The sequence below is a fragment of the Hirsutella rhossiliensis genome (assembly GCF_020360975.1).
Source record: "Hirsutella rhossiliensis strain HR02 chromosome Unknown scaffold00012, whole genome shotgun sequence".
NCBI classification, from domain to species: Eukaryota; Fungi; Ascomycota; class Sordariomycetes; order Hypocreales; family Ophiocordycipitaceae; genus Hirsutella; species Hirsutella rhossiliensis.
Window position 1 is genome coordinate 215,213 of NW_025408678.1, and position 24,436 is coordinate 239,648.

Genomic DNA, 24,436 nt, shown 5'->3' on the forward strand with positions numbered 1-24,436 from the left:
AGGCGATAATGTCGAGGTGCGGTGGGTGGTGAAATCTATTGAGCTTGGTGGTTTGCTGAGAGGCCGATTGGGGGTTGCACATGAGGTCGGCACGCGCTCAACCTGGACGCGGCGGGCGAGGCGTGGAGAGTCGAGGGGGGGGGGGGGGGAGGGGGCGATGTAAATCGAGATTCACCAGTCACATAAAAACGAGGCGGACATGAAACCATTGGCCTAGTGCCATGATTTGAGTCCGTGTGCAGTTTCTTCCAAAATGGAAATCTTTCCAGTCTTTTCCGCACGAGTGCGAAGTCATGAATATAATATATGTGTATATATATATATATATATATATATATATATACTGCATGTGCCTCCCCACGGTCGCTGGGGCCGTCTTTCTCGGACGAGATCGGGCCGTCATCGACAGCGGAGGGGTCCACAGCGCCCCGGCACCGGCACGACGGCGACACTGCCCCGATATTGTACTGTAACTTTACATGCAAAAACTGCGGACCTACTTTTCGCCCTCGTCAACCACCTCCATCACCACCGCTCACTTTTTTCCTGCGCCGTCACGATGGCGCCGGCTCCGGACGCTGGCTCCCCGACGGCGCCCCTTGGCCTGCCGCCGCAGCCCCCGGAGGCGCACGCGCAACGCCAGGGCGGCGGCAAGGACGCGGTGCCGGGGCGGGACTACAGGGGCTTCGTGGCGGGCATGTTCAGCGGCGTGGCCAAGCTCTCCGGTGCGTGAGGTGCCCGGGCATCTTCCCCCCCTTTCCTCTCTCTCTCTCTCTCTCTCTCTCCATGCCCCATGCCGGCCGGCCAACCAGAGACAGTTGGCCATCCCTTTGACACGGTCAAGGTGCGGCTGCAGACGACGCCGGCGCAGCGGTTCCGCGGCCCGCTGCAGTGCGCGGTGCAGACGGTGCGGCTCGAGGGCCTTGCTGGGCTGTACAAGGGCGCGACGCCGCCGCTCGTGGGCTGGGCTGTCATGGATTCCGTCATGCTCGGCTCGCTGGCTGTGTATCGGCGCGTCCTGGCGCAGCATGTCTTTGGGGTGGACGAGTGGGCCCCGGGGACGGGGGAGGGGGATGGCGGCTTCGGGTTTGACATGCTGCTGCGTCGGCTGCGCTCGAGTTTGCCCTCCTCGCTTTCTTCGGATGGTGGTGAGCTCCCCCGTCCGTCGTCGAGCCCCGAGCGGCATCCGCTTCCGCATCAGCACCGGCATCTCCCCCCCCTCGGCCACGGGCTGGCAGGCATCCTAGCCGGCGCAACCGTCAGCTTCATCGCCGCGCCCGTCGAGCACGTCAAGGCCCGTCTCCAGATCCAGTACGCCGCCGCCAAGTCGCAGCGCCTGTACTCGGGCCCGCTCGACTGCGTGGCCAAGATACACGCCGCCCACGGCCTGCGCGGCCTGTACCACGGCCTGTCGGCCACGCTGCTCTTCCGCAGCTTCTTCTTCTTCTGGTGGGCCGGCTACGACGTGCTGTCGCGCGCCCTGCGCCGCCACACCGACCTGGCCGCGCCCGCCGTCAACTTCTGGGCCGGCGGCCTCAGCGCCCAGGTGTTCTGGCTCACGAGCTACCCGAGCGACCTGGTCAAGCAGCGCATCATGACGGATCCCCTTGGCGGTGCGCTCGGCGACGGCGTGAGGCGCTTCCCGCGCTGGCGGCATGCTGCTGTTGCTGTCTATCGTGAGAGCGGGTGGAGGGGCTATTGGAGGGGGTTTCTGCCGTGTTTTCTGCGCGCCTTTCCGGCTAATGCTGTGGCTCTCGTGGCTTTTGAGGCTGTCATGAGGGCGCTGCCTTGAGCAAGATACGAGTGGCCTGACGCGGGATGGAGGAGAGGAGAGGAGTCGGAGATGTCGGCGTCTTTTGCTGCTGGCTCGTGGCGGCATGCTTCCGTGCGTCATGTCCTTTCCTCAGAGCGCACGGTCGTGTACGATATATAGAACGACACATATACCCAAGAGTCGTGTGCTGGCAACCAAGGCACGGTAAAAATCTACAGAACCATCAAGAGTTCTTTGCACAGGGATTCCAACGCATGGCACACCACACCTCCGCAGCAAGTCTCACTTGGGAGCGGGTGGTTGATTGAATTGGTCGCTGGCTACTTGTCCGGCCCCAGCACAGCACGCCGTTTCACCGCCAAGCCCAACACCCGCACCCCCAGCTTACCAGCCAGAGGACATCCGTGCTCGACACATCGGGGCGGCGGGCTTAGTCGTCATCCTCATCGGCCTCGTCGTTGACCACGTTGAAGAACTTGAGCTCGTAGACGCCGCGCGAGGTGGAGACGACGCGGAGCCAGTCACGAAGCTGCTGCTTCTTGAGGAACTTCTTGGTCCTGCACGGCAAAGATAACAGACGCAAGTTAGCCCCGAATTTCTTTTTCTTTTCTCCTCTTCCTTGCGCTCTGCAGCCCTGACACACGCAAGGGATCACGAGGGAGGACGCACAGGTACTTGAGGTAGCGACCGGACAGGTCGTTGTGGGCAGTGACCTCGATCTTGCCCTCGCCGGCCTGGCGAATGACGACGTCGTCGCCCAGGTTGTTGGTGCGGCCCTCGACCTTGATGCGGTCCTGGAGGAACTTCTCAAAGGCCGAGACGTCGAAGATCTTGTCGCTCGCAGGCTGCTGAGCGTTGATGATGAACTGCGCGAAACCGGGCCCCATGTCAGCCCATCATTCTTCGCTGCGTGTTTCTCTTCTGCAGCGCGCGCCCCTCGTCGTCGCCATTCACCACCACCCAGAGAGAACAAAGGGGGAGGGGGGGTTGTCTGCCTACCTTCTTGGCCTGCTTCTGGGCCTTGCCCGATTTCTTCTGCTGCTGAAAAACAAGATGCGACCTTAGCCTACTGTCCATTCAAGACGCCGTCATCGCCCCCTCTCCCCCCCCTTCCTCTCAATCCCTCCTCAGCAGAGAAAGACGGAGAGGTGGCGAGGGATCGAGAGGCGCAACGGCGCCGACAGCAAAGCGGTGTCATGTACATACGACCTGGGGAGCCATTGTGGTGTGCGAGACGGTGTCGAGTTTGAACTCTTGAAGAACGCAAAGAGGTAGAATCCTGCGTCTTTTCGGGGGGTTGAGGTTGAGGTTTGATAGCGACTTTGGCTTGCGATGCCCGAAATTCTCGGTGCGATGGCCAAATGGGGCTGAAAATTAGGGCAGGCCTGGATCATCTCTCTCTCCGATCTCCGATCAAGGCCGGAGGGAGTGGGGCACGTCTGTGCTGCTCACCGAGTCACATGATAGACCACATGATGCTTTTTGACGACCACCTCGATTGATTCGGCTTACAGGCGTACAATTGCCAATCATGCACTTCCAATGCCCTCATTCTTTTGCTCCGAGATAATCTAACAGTGTCTTTACCGGGAAATTCTCGTTGCCGATATACGCTCTTTGAACTTTCAACAGCTATAATGCGACAAGGGACCTCGTCGTTCGAAGTGGAGAGCAAGTCCAATCGAATAAACTGAAATAGACAAACAAGATTCATCGCACACAGTATTCCACATGAACATCCCTCGTCCGGCAAGCTAAAAACATACAGCTCCGGCGCGGTCATTACATTCGTACACATGATACATTATTCGTCCAACAGGCGTGAAAAGAAAAAGACTCCTCATCCAGCGTCAATCATGTGCAATCTCGTCACCATCCTCTCATCACGAGTTGAACAGCTTCTTCACAAAGCCGCGTAACCCTCCGGGCTTCTTGTCCTTCTTGCGCTCGTGATGTCTCGCCCGTCGTGCGGCGTCCTCCGGCGGCGACCGGCTCGATCCAGCAGCTTTTCCTTCGTCAGAGTTGTTCTCCTCCCGGGACTTGGAAGATTTAGATCGCGCCTGATCCGTCGAGTGGCGCCCGCTGCTGTGCTTGGAGTGCCTCTGGCCCTCCGCGCTGTTCGAGTCCTTGGACGACGATGGCGGCGGCGGCGGCGGCGGCATAAAGGCCTCTCCGACAAAGGGTGGGGTAGGGGGGCCGCGACCGACGATGCCCTCCGCGTTTCTGACGTCGAAGAACCGCTTCTCGGGCTGCTGCACCACCGGCTCTCGCTCGCGTGGGCTCGTACCTTTTGTCTGCTCCGTTCGCGACTGGCCCGAGTGGCTGTGACGCCGGGATGATCGGTGGCTGCGTTCGGAGTGGGCTTCTGGCTCTTTGCTCTTCCGATCAGAGCCCGACGGCTCACGACGTTCGACTTCCTTCTCTTTCTGCCGCCTCTCCAACTTCTTCCTATCGTGCTCTGCCTGCTCTTCCGCGGTCCTGCGTCTGCGCCCTGAGCTTCCGGAGCTTTCTCCAGAGTAGCCACTGTCGTGCCTGCGAGGTTTCCCGGAAGACGCCTTGTCTTTGCCCGAGCCTGCACTGTGCTCCCGATCGCGGCGAGAGTGCGAGCTGTGCGAGCTGTGCGACGAGCGCCGTCTGCTCTCCTTGCCTTCCTCGTCAGTGCGGCTCCGACCAGAGTGGTGCGAGTGATGCGAGTGCCGGTGTCTCCGATGCCTATCCTTGTCCTTGTCACTGCTTGACGATCCCACATCCTTGGATTTGCCATCTGTAATCGACAAGTTAGCAATTGTCTCATAACAATCTCCAGACTCCGGATTGCGCTGGGCAGAATCTCTCCGAGACTGAGCAGTCTGCGAGTCCAAAGTCGCCTGGTGTCGCGCACTGGATCCATCCTTGCCTTTGTCAATGGGCGAACCTGGAGCCGGGCCCTCGGGAGGAACAAGTGCTTCTGCTGTTGCGTATATAATCACGGCAACGGCCACTGTGTCTTCAGCTTGTCGTAGAGCCTGTCTCTTCTTCCGCCGAAGTATTCGCGCTTGAACGCGCTTAACCATCTCCGTATCGGGGACCTCAATTCCGGGAGTTGCGGCTCCAAAATCGCCTTGGGAAGGAATCGCTTGATTTGTTGGTAGGGGCTTGGCGTCGAAAAAACCCGGGTCCGTTGGCAGCCCCGACCTCGTTCCAGCGTCATCAGGGGGGGCGCAAGTGCCAGCATCCAGCTCGCAGTCCGCGGGATCCAGCTTGTCTACGACTTCTTCCACAGACGCGGTGCTTGGCTCGCAAGGAGCATCTGCCTCCGGAGAATCGTCTTTTTGACTGCCGTCGAGCGCGCCGAGAGCGATTCCCGAGACCGCTGCTGCAAAGAGAGATGCAGTCGCCAGTTCCACTTCAGGTTTCGACTCCTCGGATTGCGAGCTTTTTGTCAATCTTGCCGAGTCTTCAGAGTCGGCATCAGGCGCAGTTGGTTGAGATGTCATGCCTTCGTTTCCCTGAGCTTCCTCGGTAGCCGAAGCCGGAACCTCGGGAACAGACTCGGGGGTTTCTTGCTGCTCCAAGTACGTAGAGTCCTCCTTCTCGGGCACGGGCACGTCAGCAACCGAAGGGCTGGCGGCGATTTCTCTGGCGGATTCCGGGGATACGGCTTGAGAGCTTTCTGCAGCTGCCACATCCGCAGCTGTGACGTCGGAACTCATGGGCGCCGACCATGGGCCAGCCTCGGAAGCGCCTGTCTGCCCCTCCGGTAGGCCATCGGCCGGGCTTTCGAGCACCATGACAGATTCAGACGCAGGCCCCTCCGCGGGCTCCACCGTGATCTCTGCCGCAGGGTCAGACGGGGGCTTCTCCGCAGCTTCTGCCACAAGCTCCTCCCTACTCTCTGCGGGCTCCGACGTGGGCTCTGACGGAGGCTCCTCTTCGGGTTCTGCCGCAGGTTCTGCCGGGTGCTCCTCCTTTGATTCCGCGGCGGACTCTTCCGATGGCTCGGACGGAGGTTCCTCCGCGGACTGCTCCGTAGGCTCTACCATAAGGTCTTCCGTGGTATCCGCCGTAGGATCAGATGCGGGCTCCTCCGTCGGCTCCTCCCTGGACTCTGGCGTTGGCTCCTCCGTCGGCTCTGGCATGGGTTCTGCCGTCGGCTCTGGCGGGGACTCTGTACCGGGCTCGGCCGTCGGCTCTTGTATGGGCTCTTCCGTAGACTCTGCCGCAGGTTCAGTCGGAGGCTCTTTTGAAAGCGTGTCCACGGGTTCTGCCGGAGGCTCCTGCGTGGGCTCTGCCGCGGGCTCGACTAGAGGCTCTGCCGTATGCTCAGACTGAAGTTCTGTTGCAGGCTGCTCCGAAAGCTCTGCCGTAGATTCTTCCATAGTCTCTGATGCGGGCTCAGGCGCGAGCTCCTTAGGTTCTGCGAACACTTCCGCGAGCGCCTCCGTAAGCTCTGCCGCAGGCTCCGTAGGCTCTGCTAGAGGTTCCGGCGTAGGCTCTGCTAGGAGCTCCTCCGTGGGCTCTGGCGTGGATTCTGCCGGAAGTTCCTGCTTGGGTTCTGTAGACTCCTCCGTAGACTCTGCCACGGGCCCGGCCGGATGCTCTGCCAGAGACTCTAGGGTGGGCACTGTTGGCAGTTCTGCCGGAGTCTCCTTAGGTTCTACCGCAGGCTCAGACGCGGGCTGCTCCTTGGGCTCTACTGGCTCTTCCGCAGACGCCTCCGTAGACTCCGGCGCTGGCTCTGAAGCGGACTCTGGCGTGGGCTCGGCGGCAGGCTCGAGCGTGGGCTCTGCTGGTTGTTCTGCCAAGGTCTCCTTGAGTTCTGCCGCAGGCTCAGAAACAGGCTCTCCCGGAGGCACCAGCGCAGGTGCCTCCGTGGGCTCTAACATGGGCTCTGCCAGAGGTTGCTCCTTGGGTTCTGCTGGCTTTTCTATGAGCGCTTCTACAGACCCCACCGCAGGCTCTTCCGTAGGCGCTTCTGCAGGCTCTGCCATAGGCTCTACCGATGGTTCTGCCTGGGCCTCCTTGGGCTCGGCCGCAATCTGCTCTGGGAGCCCTGGCGTGAGTTCGGACGGAGGCTCTGACGTGGGTTCTATTACGGGCTCGGCCGTGAGCTCTCGCGTGGGCTCTGGCGTAGGCTCTGGCATAGGCTCGGCCGAAAGTTCCGACTTTTGCTCCGGAGCAGGTTCTGCTGCAGTATCTTCCGTAAAATCCGTGGCAGGCTCCGGCGTAGGTGCGGGCTCCTTCGTGGGCTCTGATGTGGACTCCGCCATAGGTTCTGCCGCAGGCTCTGCAGCGGGCTCCGGCATGGGTTTCGTAACTGATTCGGCCGGAGTCTCCTCCCTGAGTTCTGCCACCGGCTCAATAGCCTCTTCCACAGGTCCTGCTACAGGCTCTTTCGAGGGTTTTGGCGTGGGCTCTACAGCTGAATCGGCCGGAGTCCCCTCATTTATTTCTGCCAAAGACTTCGTAGTAGGTTCTGGCATGGACTCTTCCAGAGACTCTATCGCAGCCTCGGGCACGGGTACTGACGGAGGCTCTTCCAAGGACTCTAGCGTTGGCTCTGCAGACGACTCTGCCGCAGGCTTTTCCGTAGACTCGCTCTTGCCTTCTCCAGATAGTTGAGCCTCAGATGCGTCTGGCTGACCCTCTGATGAAACATCGGCCAGACCTTCGGGCAGCATGACAGATCCTGCCGCAGGCGTTGTCATGGGCTCGGACGTAGGCTCTGCCGAAGTCTCTAATGGAAGCTCCGTAGGCTCTCGCGTAGGCTCTAGCAAGGGTTCTGACGGAGGTTCGGTCGCAGGCTCCGTCATGGGCTCCGGCGTATGCTTTTCCGCAGGCTCGTCATTGTCTTTTCCAGATAGGTCAACCTGGGAGGCATTTGTCTGCCCATCTGACGGGACTTCGGCCGTGCCTTCGGTTAGCACGATGGGTTCCGTCGTAGCTTCTGCAACAGGCTCGCTGCTGTCTTCTCCGGAAGTCTCTGGGATGACTGCAACTTCCCTAGTCTTGTCGGCTTCACCATGAGTGTCAGGGGCATCGCGAGTGGATTCGTCCTTCGGAGTCGGACGATTAGGTTCGCCTTTACCGAGATCGGTGGTTCCGGGGTCAAGCTGTTCTTGAGCCTCAGTGGTTAATGTCGAGACCTGGCCTTTGTCTATGCTGCGAGTCATATCGTCGGTAACCGTTTGGTCCTGAACGTCTACTCCAGTGGGCTCCAGTCCTCCAGCTTCCTCAGTGGTCTGGGTTTCTTCCTGGGACTCCTTGGCCTCGGCTTGCTTCGTCGTCGGTGTCGTCTCCGGGTCAGTCGGTCCTTCGGGGGCAGGTGATATAGCTCCAGCATCTTGACACATGGCCGATTCCTCATCCAGGCGATCCCTGCGGTCAGGCGCCAAGACATCCACAGCCAGTCGGGGCGTGAAGTCTTCAGGCGGTTTCGACAAAGGAAATAAGACATTGAAAGAACTAATTTCCTCACCTTTCTTCGACCGAGATCCTCGGGCTTCTTCTTTGGTAGTTGGAATTGGCCCAACCGTGTCTTTGCTTTCTTCTTCCTCGGCAGTCGGGAGAGACTCGGGAGTTGCATCGCTTGGCTTGTCATCCGTTTCGGGCTGCTCCTGTTCAGGGACAGAGGGCTCAGCTTCAGCCGTGTCGTCAACGGCAGCTGGCGGTTGCGGCTCTTCAGCTGCTCTCTCAAGCTTCTCTTCGTCAAGCGCAGAATCGGCTATCTTGTCGGCCTCAGGTTCCGCAGATGCTTCCGCAGGTTTCGAATCATCTGACGCGACTGTTGGCGGTTCAGCAGCCTCGACTGCCTCCAATGCAGTTTCGGCAGCTACCGCACTTTCAGTCCCGATAGCCGCTTCAACCGGGGTAGCAGATTCAGCAGGGGCTGCCTCAGGGGCCACTTTCTCGGGAGGCTCGGCCGCTTTTGTCTCTTCGTCGGCCTTCGTAGCCTCTGCTTGGGCTGGAGCGGTGTCCTCAGAGGGCTGGACGTCTTCCGCATCGGCCTCGGGCTCTGCTTTGTCTGCCTCTGCCTTGGATTCGTCTTCTGCTGCCTCCGTCTCTCCATTCACCTGTGCATAAACTTCATCTGCGTCAGGCGCGGGTGACTCCTCAACTGGTTCGGCCTTGTCTTCCGCCTCTGCTGCTGGCTCAGCATCTTCACTCTGCTCCTTCTCAGGCTGGGCCGATTCAGCTTGCTCAACCGCCGTTTCCGGTTGTGGTTCAGCCTCCTCAGCAGGTTGGCTTGCAGGCTCCGATTCTTCGGCCGGCTGTGCAGGGATTTCGTTGCCAGCGTCGGCAGCTTCATCGCCTGCCTGCGGAGCCTCGGCTTCCTTGGGTGCTTCCGTCTCTGCAGGCGCCTCAGCCTCCACAGGTGCTTCAGCTTCGACAGGTGCTTCGGCTTCAGCAGGCGCTTCGGCTTCTGCAGGCGCTCCAACTTCCTCTGGAGCCTCGGCCTCCTTGGGTGCTTCCGTCTCTGCAGGCGCCTCAGCTTCCACGGGTTCCGCAGGCGCCTCTGTCTCTATGGGTACTTCGGCTTCGACGGGTGCCTCAGCTTCCGCAGATGCTTCGGCTTCAGCAGGCGCTTCGGCTTCTGCAGGCGCTCCGACTTCCTCTAGAGCCTCGGCCTCCTTGGGTGCTTCCGTCTCTGCAGGGGCTTCAGCTTCCACAGGCGCTTCGGTCTCCGTGGGTGCCTCAGCTTCTGTGGACGCTTCGGCTTCCTGAGATTCTTCGGCTTCCACGAGCGCCTCTGTCTCGGGAATTTCGGCCTCCTTCGAAGTCTCGGCTTCAGCTGGCGTCTCATCCTCCTTCGGAGCCTCAGATTCTGCAGCCGCTTCGGGCTCTTGAGATTCGGCCTCCGCTGGCGCCTCTTCTTCCTTGGGGGCCTCGACCTCTTGAGCGGCTTCGGTTTCCTTGGGAGCTTCGACGCCAGCTTCAGTGGATGCCTCAGCCTCCTGAGCAGGTTCAGCTTCAGTGGGCGCCTCGGCCTCTTCAGCGGGTTCAGCTTCTTTGGGGGTTTCGGCTTCGGTCTCGGCGGGCGCTTCTTCCTCCTTGGAAGCTTCGGCCTCGGCTTCAGTGGGTGCTTCGGCCTCTTGAGCAGGTTCAGCTTCATTTGGAGACTCGGTTTCGGCAGAGGCAACCTCTTCCTTGGGAGCTTCGGCCTCGGCCTCCACCGGCGCTTCAGCTTCTTCAGGCGGGTCCGCTTCAGTGGGCTCCTCGGCCTCTTGAGCGGGTTCAGCCTCTTTGGGGGTTTCGGCTTCGGTCTCGGCGGGCGTTTCTTCCTCCTTGGAAGCTTCGGCCTCGGCTTCAGTGGGTGCTTCGGCCTCTTGAGCGGGTTCGGCTTCCTGGGGAGCGTCGGCCTGAGCTTCGGCGGGCGCCTCGAAATCCTTGGGAGCCTCAGCCTCAATGGGAGCCTCAGCTTCCGCGGGCGGGTCGGCTTCCTTGGGGGCCTCAGCTTGTTGAGGCGGGTCAGCTTCCTCTGAAGCCCCGGTCTCAGCAGGCACGTCCTCCTTGGGAGCCTCGGTGTCGACCCCAGCAGGCACCTCCTCTTCCTTGGGTGATTCAGTCTCGGCCTCCACGGGCGCCTCAGCCTCTTTCGGGACCTCAAGTTCGCCGGTCTGATCGGCCTCCTCCGGAGCATCATCTCCCTTCACAGCTTCGGGCTCGTCGGAGGATTCGGCTTCCTGTTGAGTCTCGCCCTCATCCTTCTGTCCAACTTCGGCATCCGTCGGAAGCTCCTTGTTTGACTCTTCGGCAGGATCAGTCGTCTCCTCTTCGGCCTCAACAGGGCTGTCCTTTGGAGGTTCGGGCTCCGCAGTGTCTCCTTGCGAAGGTTCGGGCTCGTCCTTCGGGGCGTCATCTTCCGTGGGTTTGACAGTCTCGTCAGTGGAGGAAGTTGTCTCGGTAGCGGGCGCAATGACATCAACGTTGCTCGTAGCCTCTTCAGTCTGAGCAGGTGCCTCCTCGTTGACATCATCTTTGCCAGCTTCAGAGTCAACGGCACCTTGCGCATCACCGGCTGGCGGCTCATTATCGGCTTCTGTCTCGGGGGTGGTCTCTGTCGATTCCTTGGTCTCGGAGGTCCCTTCCTGGGGCGCTTCGTCGGCCACGGCTACAACTTCTGGGTCCTTCTCAGGTTCCTCCGTCTTAGCTTCCTCGCCCTCAGCATTCTCTTCCGCGTCAGGCTTGGCCGTGTCCTCAGGAGTCGAAGAAGTCACATTGTCGGGCTCGACGGCTGCGTCAAGTTCCACTGAAGTCTCACCAGTTGCTGCCGATTCTTGCTCGTCGGACTTGGCCTCCACTTTGTCAGCATCACCTCCATCAGAAGCTTTTTCAGTTTCTGAAGGGGCAGACACCTCATCCTCGGGATCCAAACTTGATTCGGCCGGCTTGTCGTCCTCGGTTTCTTGAGTCCCCGGCTGCTCTGCAGAATCTTCGTTGGCTGCTGCAAGCTCACCGGCCTCCGCCGGAGGTTCATTGTCTTCGGACAAGGCGGTGGACACATTTTCAGCGCCATCATCCAGCGTCACCGACGATGCGGGTTGCTCGATGTCCCCACCAGAAGCTGGCGTTTCTTCCTTAGGTGAAATGTTGTCTACCGGTTGAGCCTCTGAGTTGACGGCAGCTTCAGTTTCAGAGACATCGTTCGACTTTTCCTCTGCCTTTGCATCGGACTGATCCTCAGCGGAGACTTCCTTGGTCGCCTCGTCCTCATCGAAGTGAACATGTTTGGAGTCTGGATCGCTTGACACGACTGCCGTTTCCGTAGCGCCCTCATCGGCAGCTTTCTCTTCAGGCAAAGTTGCGGCAGCCTCTTCATGAGCGGCAGGCTCAGTGGAGTCGCTTGCGGGCTCAGGATCTGCAGGGGATTCCTGCTTTTCAGCCACAGCTTGCTCAGCTTCTTCGGTCTTTGGCTCTTCAGATTCGACCTGGGCCTCTTCCGCTGGTGAAGATGCCTCTTCCGCTTTCTGCTCAACTGCGGGCTGTGTGGAAGAAGCGAGCTCTTGCGTCTCATCTGTGCCTGCGGTTGTCTCCCCCGCCTCGTCCGGCTTCGATTCATTAGGATTCGACTCCACATTCGTTTCCTCAGCCAGTGACTGCTGTGGATTAGACTCTACTGCCGGCTCCGCTTCTGACTGACTCGTGTTCGTGGCATCCTGAGCTCCTGAAGGGGCTTCCGGCTCGGTTGTGTCATCTTCCTCTTGTCGCCCTTCTGGCTGAGTTTCGGCGTTGTCAGTTGCAGGGGATACCTGGTCGGGGCTTTCGGACGGCTTTTCCTCTGTAGACTCAGTGGGAGGTTCGGGCCCCTGCAGTCTCTCCTCTTCGGAGACGGGAAGCACGTCAGCAGCCACAGGCTCCTTGTCGTCCTTGGTCTTTGGTTCCTCCACACTGGTATCAGCTGAAGTCTCGGCAGATTGTGCTGCTTCAGTTTCGGTGATCCCAGCGGGAGAGTCTTCAGCTTTCGAATCCTCAGCGGCCTTTTCGACCGTGGTCTCCTGAGCCGTAGATCCCTCTGCTGTAGAATCCGCCGCCTTGGTTTCCTCGGCTGGAGGGTTCTCCGTCGTTGATTCCTCGGCCTTGGTCTCTTCAGTTACGGGAGAGTCCTCGGCCGGCGAGTCCTCCGTTTTGGATTCCTCGGCTAAAGGTTCCTCGGCTTTGGCCACTTCAGCTGGGGAATCATCGGCCTCCGCCTTGGATTCCTCGGCTTCGGCCTCGTCGACCGGAGACTCCGCGGCATTTGATGCCTCAGCCGCGGTGTCTTTAGCAGGAGTACTTTCGGCTGTCGATTCTCCAGCTGGCGGGTCCTCGGCTTTGGCCTCGTCGGCTGAAATTTCTGCAGCGTTTGATGCTGCTGTCTCGGTATCCTCAGCAGGTGAACTCTCAGTTTTTGATTCCTCGGCTGGAGTCCCCTCCGCCTTGGCCTCCTCGACGGCCGATGCCGCAGCGTTGGTGTCCTCGGTAGAGCCCTCAGCCTTGATCTCTCCAGGTGTAGATTCCTCGGCATTGGCCTCCACGACTGGAGCCTCCTCTGCGTTGGTCTCTTCGTCCTTGGATTCTTCGGCCTTGGGCTCGTCGACTACGGGTTCTTCGGACGCAGGTTCCTCGGGCTTGTCCTCCTCAGCTGGCGACTCCTCGGACTTGGCGTCCTCGTCCGCTGGATCACGGGCGGCGTCGTTTGTGGTAGTTGTCCCAGCGGTTTCGACTGTCTCCGAGTCGGCGGGAGCCTCTGTTTCCTCCGCTTGCACGGGGTCATCTACAGTGGCGACAGGCTCCACTGGCGTGTCCGTGAGCTCGTCCTGCTTCTCATCTGGCTCCTGTGTCGTCGAGTTCGGCTCTTGCGGCAGTTCCTGTGACTCTTCTGCAGGCTTTGGCTCTTCTTGAACGGCGACATGAGTGTCTGCAGCGTCTTCTCCCTTGTCCTGAGTCTCAGTTGCTTCCGCAGGGGTATCTGAGGTCGTGTTTTCCAAAGCTGGAGCCTCGTCGTCGTGCGTCTCTCCATCTGCAGCTGACTTCTCCGGCTCAATTGAGGCAAGTGTCTCGGTCGCGACAGGGACATCCTCAGCCTGCTCCCCCTCGTCAACGGGCGCCGACGCCTGCACAGTGATTTCTTCAGTCGTCTCGGCCTGTTCCGCTGGCGCAGACTCCTGGGCTGTCGATGATTCTTCAGCCTGTGCGGGCTCCGTGGCTACTGTCTCTTCGGCGGGTTCCGGTGGGTTCTCGGCCGAAGCAGTCGAAATCTCTTCCAAGGGTTGCGCTCCGTCAACCGGCTGGGCGGTTTCAAGAAGCTCGGAGTTGTCTGGCGCCGGCACGCCTTGTGCGTGGCTCTCGGTGCCGACAGCATCGCTGTCCGTGACGCCCGGGGGGGGCGTCGCCGGTTCGGGGGCAGATTGGTCTGCCATGTCCGAGTCCGATGTCGGATCCGATGTCGGGTCTCGTGTCAACTCCGCCGGATTCTCAGCTGCTGTATCCTCCCCGTCCTCGGGTGCGTCCACAGCAGCGGCTGTGGTTGGAGTCGATGCGATGACAGGCGACTTGGCTTTCGCGCTTTTGGATTTCTTGTTGTTCTTCTTGGCCTTCTTCTTCTTGGCCTGCGTGGCCCACTCGTCCTCGCCCGCTTCTATGGGCACCTTCGGGGTATCTTCAGTTGGGGACGGCGCGGCACCATGGTTCTTCTTGGCCTTGTCGCCCTTCTTGCTCTTCTTGCCGTTTGATGATGTGGACGCAAGCCTCTCGTCTCCTGCTACGTCGGTGTTGTGGTCCTCTGGAGGGCTGTCCTTGTTCTTTCGCCTACCCTTCTTATCCTTCTTCTTCCTGGCGGCGGAGGAAGTCGTCGATGGCTGTGGTTGTTGTTGCTGCTGCTCTTCTGTCGTGTCTCCAGTCCCAGGGTCATCCGAGGCTGGCTTGTCGTCAACGCTGACACGTGGGGCATCGGATGAGAACCACTTACCTTGGAGGTCCTCTTCTACTTGCTCCTCCTCATCGGAGTCTGGGGGTTGCTGGAAGTATTGGACATTGGAGAAGTCGGAGTACTGCACGTTGCTCAAATCAAAATTGGTCCGGTAGGGACAGAACTGGACACCAGGACCGGAACTCATACTGATTGTGCCTCGAAAGCCTCGGGCTCCTCTTGGTGGGCGGGCTGCGCGGCGAATATATGATGGGACTCCATGCAGATGTGCTGGATTGGGCAGTCGGGTAGAGGCAGAAGGGCGTCTAACGAATTGGGCAGGGCTCCGGAGCACCTCTTGGGCTTCGTTGGGTTGGGAGACGAAGGTGTAGTGCAGCTGCCCGGCGACAAGGGGGGCGCACAGTCTTGAAACAATTATTATAGGGACATCAAAGACGAGCCAGCGAATTCAAGTGTTTCTCGCGATGCAGCATTTGTTTTGAGCAAGCTGCGAACGGGTGGGAATTGCTCAGGTCGTTGACGAGACGACCGGACGGCTGGGTCCATCTGATTTTCTCGAGGTGAATTCGGCCTAGGTCTTCTTCCATTGACGCCAAAGAGCACGTCCCCCACGCATGACAGGGGGGGAGTCGCTCGAGCGGGAGAAGTTGACGGGTTTCCAGACCACCCCTGTTGTTGGGAGAAGGAAGGTCAAGCACTATCGAGCGGCAGCTCAATTGGCCCACGTCGCATGTCAAGAGACGTCCCGAGTCTCGGAGTTGATACAGGCATATGGATGCCCGACGGCGCAATGGGTGGAGGTGCATGAAGCAGGCCAACGAGGATCTCGAGTCGACCGTCTGCTGATGCAAGGTTGGGCGTCGACGCTCGCTGCGTTGGCGGGCGGGCCCGAACCACGACCCAATGGGTCGTTCCCGATTGGGAAGCCCATGCAGTACGTGCAACGTGGCTCGCCTCTCCAGATGCCATTGAGCAGCTGCTGTGTAGAGCTGCTGTGTAGAGCTGCTGTGTCGAGTCGAGTGCTACGACGAGGCCGTTTCACGAGACGCTGCCCCTTGTAGCACGTTTCCTCCGTCTGCTGGGCAACAGCTCGACCGGAGGAGGCGTCATGGTCTGGATGGGATGCGGCATTGATGAGCCGGGGCAGGGATCTGCTTGTCCGCGACGGGCACAGCAGGTGCCGTCCCAACTCAAATCACATCACACAGCGAGACACTGCACTCGGTCGGGTCCACATCCCGAGGCAGTCCCTGGTCGGTCCCTGGTCGGTCCCTGGTTGGTCACCGCATCTCGCCATGCGTGCGGTGCGGGTGTGCTTTGTTCTGTTCTGTTGGGGCTGCTGCTGCTGGAAAAGGGCGTGTCTCATCGGGCGGTTGAGAAGCGAGGGGGGATGGAGGTTGACAGCGAGGCACCTGGCAACAGAATCAGGCACGCAGGGCCTCGTGATACTCCTCCGTCCAGCTGCCGTACAGTACGCGCTCGTACCGTGTCGTCGGTAGCTTCCGGGACACAACGCCCTAGTCCGTGCCTGTCATCCCGCCGGCGCTGCACAGTGTCGCACGGTACGACCATGCCTGCCTACACGCGAGCACGCATACATACAGTTCGATACTTTCGAGCTCATGTTGATGCTTCATCATGGCACTCTGCGGGTGGAAATGATGGATCCCATTCTAGCGGGCCTCTTGTTATCCACGGGCTCCGTCGAGACGTAGACACGTTAGTGCAGCGGATAGTAGCGTGCCTTATGCTCTCACCAAGCAGCATAAGGTGGAGAAATGAAGCATTACACGCTGCAATATATCGTCCAGTCCAAGCACACACAACAGGCGTCATAACCCCATTTTCCCGATTCTCGGTGGAGACGATGCCCTGTCCACAGAGCAAGGGGAAGCGATGCGAGGCAACAAGACGCGCATTTCCCCGTCACGAGTCACCGACCTCGTTCACTGCACCGGCAATCGCTGCATCGTGACTCGTCCCCGACCTGTCGGCAAAGCAACCCCCCATAAGCGTCCGGTTGATTTTTGGTATCTCATTGTAATTCTCACATCCTATGCATCATAATGCATCAAGCTCGATTTGGCGCCGTATTGCGCAAAACCTAACCCCGTCCCCCCCCCACCACCTCCTCTCCGTCTCTCTGAGGCCGTCCCTACCAGTGCCAACTGAAATTCGTAGCAGCAGCGGGCCACCCCTACGGGGCCGCTGCTTGCAACTTGTCGGTTGCGCTCGGGGCGTAGGCAGCTTGTGCCCGGTTCTTCTTGATGACATCCTTGACCGTTGCCTCGGCCTCGTCCCAGTCCTCCGTGTCGAGGTGAACCAAGTCAATGCCAAAGTTTTTGGCAATCTTGCTGAGCGCGTCGTAGCTCTTCTTGTCGTACACAAAGCTGATGCTGACGCCGACGCGGCCAAAGCGTCCAGTACGTCCGATGCGATGGAGGTAGGTTTCTGCATCTGGCTCTGTGTCGCCTCTGCCCTTCATCGGTATGTCATAGTTGATGACCATGGACACGCTGGACACATCGATACCGCGCGCCAGAACATTGGTCGCGATCAGGACCTTGTTCTCCCCGCTGCGGAACCTGGCGAGCAAATCGTCTCGTTCGTTTCCGTCAAAGGCAGCGTGCAAGGCGGAAACCTTGTGGCCATCGGCAATCATGCGGCGCTGAATCTCATTGGCGCTCTCTCGGGTCTGTCATGCAAATGTCAGAATGGGCACGGGAGCGCTGATTGAATGCTTGACAAACCTTGACGAAGATTACCGACTGGCCAATGGTCATGAGACCATAGAGCTTACATAGAACTCCGTATCGCGTGTTGTCGTCGGGGCAGTCGATGAACATTTGCGAAATACCCTTGACGGTGAGCTCGCTGCGCTGCAGCGTTAGAGTGTGGGCGTTGGGCGCAAACTTGCCGGCATAGTTGTTAACTTTGTCGGGAAAGGTGGCCGAAAACAGAAGCGTCTGGATATCCTTTGGCAGCATGCTAAAGTCGGCTGATATTAGCTTCGCAATCAAGAGGGGAGGAGTCGGACTTACCCCTTGACTCTCAAGCATTGATCGCCCAGCCCCTGCTGGTCCAGCATGTTGTCGGCTTCATCAAGCACGAGCACCCTCAGCGTGGAGACGTCGAGTTGTCTGCGACGAACAATATCCATGACAGTACCGGGCGTTCCAACAATGACACTGGCCCTGACTGGCTCTCCTCGAGGCAAGGCGCCGGGGACCGCGGCCGCAATCCTGAGGTTCTCGATGAAGCGACCAACAGCACCGATGACGCCCTGGATCTGGCGGGCAAGCTCCCGGCTGGGCGCCAGGGCCAGGGCTTGGGGCTGGTCTGGTCGAGTAAAGTCGACGCGGGAGAGGATGGCAGTGACGAAGGCGGCCGTCTTGCCGGTGCCGGACTGGGACTGGGCAAGCATATTTCTCGGAGGATCGCTAAGCATCAGAGGCAGTGACTTGCCCTGGACCTTGGACGGCTTCAGGAAGTTGAGGGCGAGCAGGCCTTTGAGGATTGGCTCGGAACTGCACAAATCGAGTCAGCATCTCAGCCGCCAGGATGAGTGGGGACGCAACGTACAGGCCCAGGTCTTGCCATGTCGTGGCAGAGTGAAAAGGTGTGGCCTCGTTGTTCTGGAGCTCACTGAGCGAGACTTCGACGTCCCATTCGGGTTCGTGAAGACCTGGGCCGCCGCCAGGGGTCTCGTCGGCACCGTCGGGCTGTGCATCGGTGACGCTAGAGTCGGCGGCAGCTGGAGGAGCAAGCTCGGCAGCGTTGTCCTTGGGCTGTTCCTTGGGCTGCTCCTGAGAATCGCCCTCGAGCGCCTTCTTGGGCGCCTCCGTCGGATCGGTGACGCGGCTCGCGAGATCAGACATGACGACTCGTAGCTAGCCGATTGCTGGATGTGTCGCTCGACGTCGGGCCAACCCAGGGCTGGGTCCACGGTATCCGCAGATGCAGATGCGCGTCCGACCTGCAAGCTGCCCGATATCGAAAAAGCTTCTAGCGGTCGGTAGATGCAGATGGACCGTGATCTGGCCAGGAGCTGGAGCTGGGATGCGGAGTGCAGAGAGTTGCACGTACTGCCCGCTTGGCGAGATGAAAACAAACGGGGGTCTTCCGAGCTAGGGAAATTTTGGCGGGGTTGTTGCCAGTTGGAGGGGCATTTGTTGCAGGTGGCGCACGTGGCAGGGGGTTTTTCCGGGCGTGCCGCTGTTTATCCGGCGCTGCAAGCAGCTGGTGTACAGACCTCAATATATATAGGTACTGTATCTAGTGCTCACGATGGTGTGGGTTTCTCGCCGGTATATATACGTGACTATTTCTAGAAGAAAAAAATCCCGAGATAGCTGTGCGGCTTGGAACGATTGATTGCGGTGGTTATTCGGGCAACGCTAGGTGCTGCCCCTTGAGCTCTTGAGTCACCTTCAGATAAAAAAGTGTCGCTCTAGGTTTCTCTTCCACAGCGCGATGTTTATACGGACTCGTACCTAAAATAAGTCGTTGTTGCGAAGGCAGAAACTCTCGACAGAAACTCTCGAACTGTAAGATATTGCTCATGGCTTCGCGATGTAGGCGATGAAACTGGTGTCCAAAAACAAGCTCACGAAAAAGACAAAAAAGCGTCTTGCAAGGTCAATCAAGGCCCTAAGGGGGGGTGTCTCATTTTAATCTCATATATTTCTATGGTTAGTCTTTCGGCGCCACATCGCTTTCTAGAGTAACTTCGGCAGTGTACCACCTAATTAATGGGTATCTATCTACGGATATCGTCTTCAACCCCGCCGCCTCATTCCGTCACAAAACTAGGACAAACAATACCATAGTGCAAATTACGAAGAGCCCGAAGCATCCTCGGGGTCTAACGACATTGCAGTTGCTCCCGCCTTCCAACGACGAGGTATCGGTGTGCTATTACTGCCATGGGGGCTGGATCGAGCCATTGGCCATGGAATACCAGAGACGTTATCATATACACCTGTTGGGACCCGTTTAGATACAAAATGGGGATTTCATTGTTCTGGCACATGTAAGTGGCCCCAGATGCGCAAGAAATGTATTATTTTCATGCGTTGGGATCCTCCGAAGACACGATAACCTGGCTCTTAGCATATTAGCACCTCTTGAGCTATGTTTCGTCTTGTTCATAGCTCCCGCCACTACACGATGACGAGGTGAATCGGACTTGTCGTTTCAGACAACTTATTCCAAGTGGGAAAAGACTTCGATGAGTACATATACATTTCATCCACTTTGCGCATCGGATGATGGATTCCCAGATCTGCCCATGAACTCAACAGACCTATCGTGGGGATATGCCGTCTGATTCTGCGGACCCTGTCCATCTTTCTCACAACACCGCCAATCCAAGTGCAGCCGGCTGCTCCAGAAGGATACTCGGGCCGGCCTTGACAGTATCCACTGTCGGTGCACCAACAGTGTCCGTCAGCACCGCGATGATCACTCCCCGTGCCTCAAACTGAGGGGGGATTTTGACTTGTATGCTGTGTTCGGGCCAGCTCTCAGTGTCAATTGCTACACTGATATTGGATGGCCCGTGAAAAAAAGTAGCATAGTACTGCTTGCCCTTGTCGAAACGTGGCTGGTTGCTGGGGTCGGTAAAGTTTAGTGCAAAGCTGTCGCCGGGTTGCAGCCCTTTCGTAGCATCAGCCGCTGAAAATGCAGGCAAATTTTGTCGCGGAAACGGGTATACAGGATTCTCGGGAGGACAGCTGCCCGGAACGATAAAAGCGTTGGTGATGCCGAGAATCTCATTGGCGTATGGGAAGACTGCGTCGGCCGGACCGCCAAAGGGGTTCGACTTCCAGATGTCGATGAGCGACCACGTCTCGTGTCGAGTCTCGGTCTCAGCAATGGCAGTGATTGCCCCTTGGGAGGCAGGCAACTTTGCCATCTGCACGAGGCCCGTCAAAAAGGCCATGCTCGAGATTTCTATCACCGTAGCCAGCGCCAAGAAAGAGCTCGGATCGTAAAATGGAAAGGTATATCTGCAGGCACCAGGCTTGAGAGAATTCGGGGATATTTGATTCTGAAAGATGCGCAAGTGGCCGGCTTCATTGTTGCGAATCTCTTGAATGCGATCGTACGTCGTATTGGGGTAGCCGGCCTTGATGAAAGATGCAGCATTGAAGTGCTCGACTCCATGTTGGTAAAACGAGAAGATGACCCATTCAGCAGACAGCAAGTTCTGCCACACCACATCATCAGCTCCAGGAGATCCTTTGGCTGTCGGCAGTATGGGTTCAGTTATGTTGCCAGGAAACGGCGGAGCTTTCCCCCTGTACGAGCTGTAGAGAGGGCTCTGTCCGGGCACGGGGCCATAGTTTGGATCGGCAAGATTCTGAGCGGCCGAATTGCTATTTCTGGGAACTGCGTTTGTTGCTGAAGAAAATAGTGTACAAGTGAGCATGAATTTCTTGACGGACATTTCGATGAGATTGGGCATGCCACGGGATGCAAGGTTGAGCGAGGTGGATATTACAGGGAAGAAAAACCTTGGGTAGGCTTTTGGCTATAGAGTTCCATTTAAAGCAAGCTGAGCTGCTATCAGATGGTGATGATATCACTGACAACCCTTCTTCTCGCTTCTTCGCCTCGATACTGATGCTGACTCCGAGTACGAATTGACGCCAACCGGGCTACCGGCGTGGCGGTACAAGCACTGCCCTGACCCAAACGTTGCCATTCCCGAGAACAGCCCCGGTGGTCGTAGACTGCACAGTGAAATCCACGGGCATAAATCCTCTACTTTGCGTCGAAATCTGCGGGTGGTGCGGGAATGACGAACGTAAGCTTACGGTGGCCGATTAGGGCCACAGAAGCCGCTTGAGCCGAGCAGGGCACCTTTGGAGGTTGCCGGCAGCCGTGTTGCCCTGGCCCTCAATTGTTCTTGGGCTTTTACGGCAAGGTCCTAGTTTAGCCCCGCGAGCCGGAACTGACAGTCAACGAGGCGTCAGCAAAGACTTTCTCAAGTCGGTCAGTCACGTAATCACTCCATTGTCCTCTAGGTGCACATGAACACGGCAAGTGAAAGTCTTGACATGGGAAGTTGTGGGTTCTGCGAACGTAGTCGTACCGGTTGTGCGGCATTCTGGATGAAGTTTGCCGGTCATAGAATTACTTGGAGGCCGAGGCTTGGACGCGACAAATGGAGGCTGACGTAGACAAGCTAGTGCGGTACGTATTGGCAGCAAACATTCTTGTACTCCGTACCGTAAGCACTAATAACAAAGACTTCAAAATGTTTCGGTTACCCGGCAAGACCCTGGCTCCATGCGGTCACTGGGGCTCAGGCAAGCGCTATTAGGCAACAGCTGGTCGAAACGAACCCGAATCTACTCCGTAATAACACTCAAGCGCCCAACTTATACGTGGCCGAGTCAAAATCAGGTGGGTAGGCCGAATGTCGGACAAGGGATCAGAGGTGGCACCAGGCAACCGTGAGAGTTCCGAATTACTGCAGTAGCAAGACTTGAATGAGACGGTGCAGGGAATCGTGCAGCTATTTACGCACAAATGAAAGCTTATTATCAGTTTAGGCAGCCTGGACGGCAGACCACTCGACATTGGTCGCCTGGTTTGAATAGACTCATCATCAGCATCGCTGTGTCTTGGCTGCCTCGTTGGGAACCCCTTCCCTCATATCTCATCTTCCTTCCCCATTAGGCAATCTTCCTGAGTTGGTCGTAACTAGCCGAAGGGGAGTGCGGGGCAACCCCATGATTTACCCGCCTTTGAGTGGAGAAAACAGATCTTCATCCGCCCGTCTGGAGTGCATCTTGGCTGCTTCTTGCAGTTCAGAGGTACCGGGAAAACGCCCATCTTTGCCGTGATGGCGAATATATGTGCGAAAAAAGATTTTCAAGGTAAAATCAGCCGTCTCCCAATAAACGTAAGCTCGCGGAATGTGTGTGCCAAAAAGAAAATTCATCAGTCCATGTTCAAACGCCACCCGCCCTCAGAGTTGTCTAGTCGAAGCCTCGAAAACAACTTCTCCCTCAAACCAGGTCTTCTGCACCTTGGCGTCCCTGAAAGCCCCCTCTCTCCCGATACTCAAATCCCGGTCAACCTGGATGAAATTCGCGCGTTTGCCTACTTGGATACTCCCCGTCTCTTCCTCGCGTCCTACTGCTTCTGCACCCGACAGCGTCAACATCCGCAGCAGCGTCGTCGCCCCCTTGGCACGATCGCCATTGCCGACGGCCGGGACAATGCCTTCCACCCCGGGAAATAGGGATGGGGGTTCAGTGACGCCCCAGTCTGATCCAATGGTTATATGTGCGTTGTGACTGAGCATGCGAGGAAAGTTCCAGTCCATCAGGGCGTTTTCGGTAGGGCTGAAGGAATGGGTGAAGAAGATGGATGGCGACATTTCTGCTGTTGTGTTCAACGCGCGGAAACGGGAGTAGTCGTCTGTAAAGTAAGGGCGTTAGATTTGGACAGCTTGATATGCATATGCTGAGGGGAGAAAAAGACTTGCCATCGTGGACACCAGAGCAATGTGCGATTTCATGCCTCGGCCCACCCGGGTTCCTCTTTCTCGCCGCCTCAATAGCATCAAGGGCCCTTCGAGTCGCCCCGTGCCCTGTACAGTGAATCTTACACGTCATACCCCTCTCATCATACCTAGCTACTGCCTCGACGACATCATCAACACATATCTTGTCTTCGTCCACTTCGTTCTTTCCACTCAGCCCCGCGTGCGTGTAGTACGGCGCCAAGGGCACACCGTCGAGCATAATCTTGACGAACTGCGTGTTGACGTGCTTTGTCTTAAACAACTCCGCCGAGTCGAGCAGTTTGTGCAGTTGACTCGCTGGTTCCTCGCCCAAATGTTCCGGTGCATACACAATATGCGTGTATAAGTCCATCTTCAATTGATTGTCTCCATCGAGTTGGCCGAGAGCCTGCAGCATAGGCGTGTTGGCGGACGCCTCTTGGCAGGATGTCACGCCCGCCTTATGCAACTGACAGACGGCGTGTTGAACTGCACGTTTGACATGGAACAGGTTGGGTTTGGGATAAGAGATGAGAGCTTTGGTCATGCCGAGTTCGGCTACTTCGCCTGTGAGGCTGCCATCGAGTCGGCGCCCGAGGTACGATCCTTTGGCGGGCGGCTCGTTTGATATGTCGTAGCCAGATTCCTGCAGAGCGACTGTGTTAAGCAAAAGACTGTGGCCTGCTGCCGCTCGGATCATGATTGGAGTGTCGGGGTATGCTTCGTCAAGGCATGAACGGTCGAAGTCGTCGATATGGTAGGCATCTGCGACGAGCCAACTAGGGTTTGTTAGAAATGTATGATCCATCATTCGGCGTTTCCTGGCCCTGGAACTATAGTTCCAAGACAGCTTCCCACCATGACATGTTGCTTACTTGCTGAAGGCATGAGCATACTGGCAGCCGCATGCAGCTGTTTTGAGTTTGCCTGCCGCTTCCGATGCCGGTATGGCTTCCTCGAGACCCAGGTTTGCAGTGCTCAACTGAGACAGCCCGGCAACCATAACATGCACGTGCGCATCGTGAATACCTGGCATGATAAACTGAGATTGGAGGTCATGCACAACTAGGTTATCGTGTTGGGCTTTCGCAAGAACCTCATCTGTAGACCCGACGGCAGTGAATGTGCCGGAAGGAGACACGATGAAAGCTTCTGCCCAAGGCTGGATTTCGTTGACTGTATAAATCCGGCCGTTAACATAAGCAGTGGCATTATCGGGCGTATTGGCAGACAGTCGAGGAGCCATGTCTGTTGTGTAAAGGAAGATTGCTTGTTCTTTCTACTACTTCAGGCAAGGGGGGGTCTTGAGGGGTTATATGCACAGATTGGCTTTGAGATCGACTGTCCTTCCGATTCCTCACTGTGCAATGCTTGGCGTGGCAGGCACATCTCGGAATTGCTCCGAGAGGATCATTAATAAGGCCAGCGAAGAAGTCGGGTTCTTAACGCCCCACAACATGAAACGGCCCCAGCGTGAAACTGTCCATCCACCATCGCCTCGGAGCGATGATACCTCCCTCGGAGAACCTGCCAAACTGGGTGAAAGAAACAGAGGGAGCCTCAAGAGCGGTTGCATCATGGCTCTATGGAGTAGTGATGTTGTCAAACATAGCAAATACCACTTGACCACTAGCAAAATAGGGGCACCCCCAATGGAGGTATTAATTGTATAGCCTATATATGTTAAGTCTTCGTCCTGCCGAGTGCTGACAGATACCTTGATAGCGGGGGACCATTTGCGGTCCCTGTAAGC

The 24,436-nt window shown here is 57.8% G+C and overlaps 6 protein-coding genes across 6 annotated transcripts; 1 reads left to right on the top strand and 5 right to left on the bottom strand.

The window, feature by feature from the left end:
• Nucleotides 1–559: 559 nt before the first annotated feature.
• HRG_09221 (mitochondrial carrier protein) lies at nt 560–1,792 on the top strand (the record flags this gene model as incomplete). Its single annotated transcript, XM_044867692.1, has 3 exons — nt 560–725; nt 819–1,039; nt 1,202–1,792. 3 exons carry the CDS (start codon nt 560–562, stop codon nt 1,790–1,792), a joined length of 978 nt encoding a protein of 325 aa, XP_044716952.1.
• A 412-nt stretch (nt 1,793–2,204) lies between these two features.
• HRG_09222 (ribosomal l22e protein family domain-containing protein) lies at nt 2,205–2,995 on the bottom strand (the record flags this gene model as incomplete). The annotated part of the gene is made up of 4 exons (XM_044867693.1): nt 2,205–2,331; nt 2,444–2,640; nt 2,774–2,815; nt 2,981–2,995. 4 exons carry the CDS (start codon nt 2,993–2,995, stop codon nt 2,205–2,207), a joined length of 381 nt encoding a protein of 126 aa, XP_044716953.1.
• A 662-nt stretch (nt 2,996–3,657) lies between these two features.
• HRG_09223 (uncharacterized protein) lies at nt 3,658–7,023 on the bottom strand (the record flags this gene model as incomplete). Its single annotated transcript, XM_044867694.1, has 1 exon — nt 3,658–7,023. One exon carries the CDS (start codon nt 7,021–7,023, stop codon nt 3,658–3,660), a length of 3,366 nt encoding a protein of 1,121 aa, XP_044716954.1.
• A 9,336-nt stretch (nt 7,024–16,359) lies between these two features.
• On the bottom strand, nt 16,360–18,040 carry HRG_09224 (DEAD/DEAH box helicase domain-containing protein; the record flags this gene model as incomplete). Its single annotated transcript, XM_044867695.1, has 4 exons — nt 16,360–16,857; nt 16,913–17,150; nt 17,204–17,689; nt 17,745–18,040. 4 exons carry the CDS (start codon nt 18,038–18,040, stop codon nt 16,360–16,362), a joined length of 1,518 nt encoding a protein of 505 aa, XP_044716955.1.
• Nucleotides 18,041–19,515: 1,475 nt separating this feature from the next.
• On the bottom strand, nt 19,516–20,631 carry HRG_09225 (ferritin-like domain-containing protein; the record flags this gene model as incomplete). The annotated part of the gene is made up of 1 exon (XM_044867696.1): nt 19,516–20,631. The coding sequence occupies one exon, from the start codon at nt 20,629–20,631 to the stop codon at nt 19,516–19,518; it is 1,116 nt and encodes a 371-aa protein (XP_044716956.1).
• Nucleotides 20,632–22,143: 1,512 nt separating this feature from the next.
• On the bottom strand, nt 22,144–23,719 carry HRG_09226 (amidohydrolase family domain-containing protein; the record flags this gene model as incomplete). Its single annotated transcript, XM_044867697.1, has 4 exons — nt 22,144–22,598; nt 22,666–22,751; nt 22,812–23,462; nt 23,559–23,719. 4 exons carry the CDS (start codon nt 23,717–23,719, stop codon nt 22,144–22,146), a joined length of 1,353 nt encoding a protein of 450 aa, XP_044716957.1.
• Nucleotides 23,720–24,436: the final 717 nt, after the last annotated feature.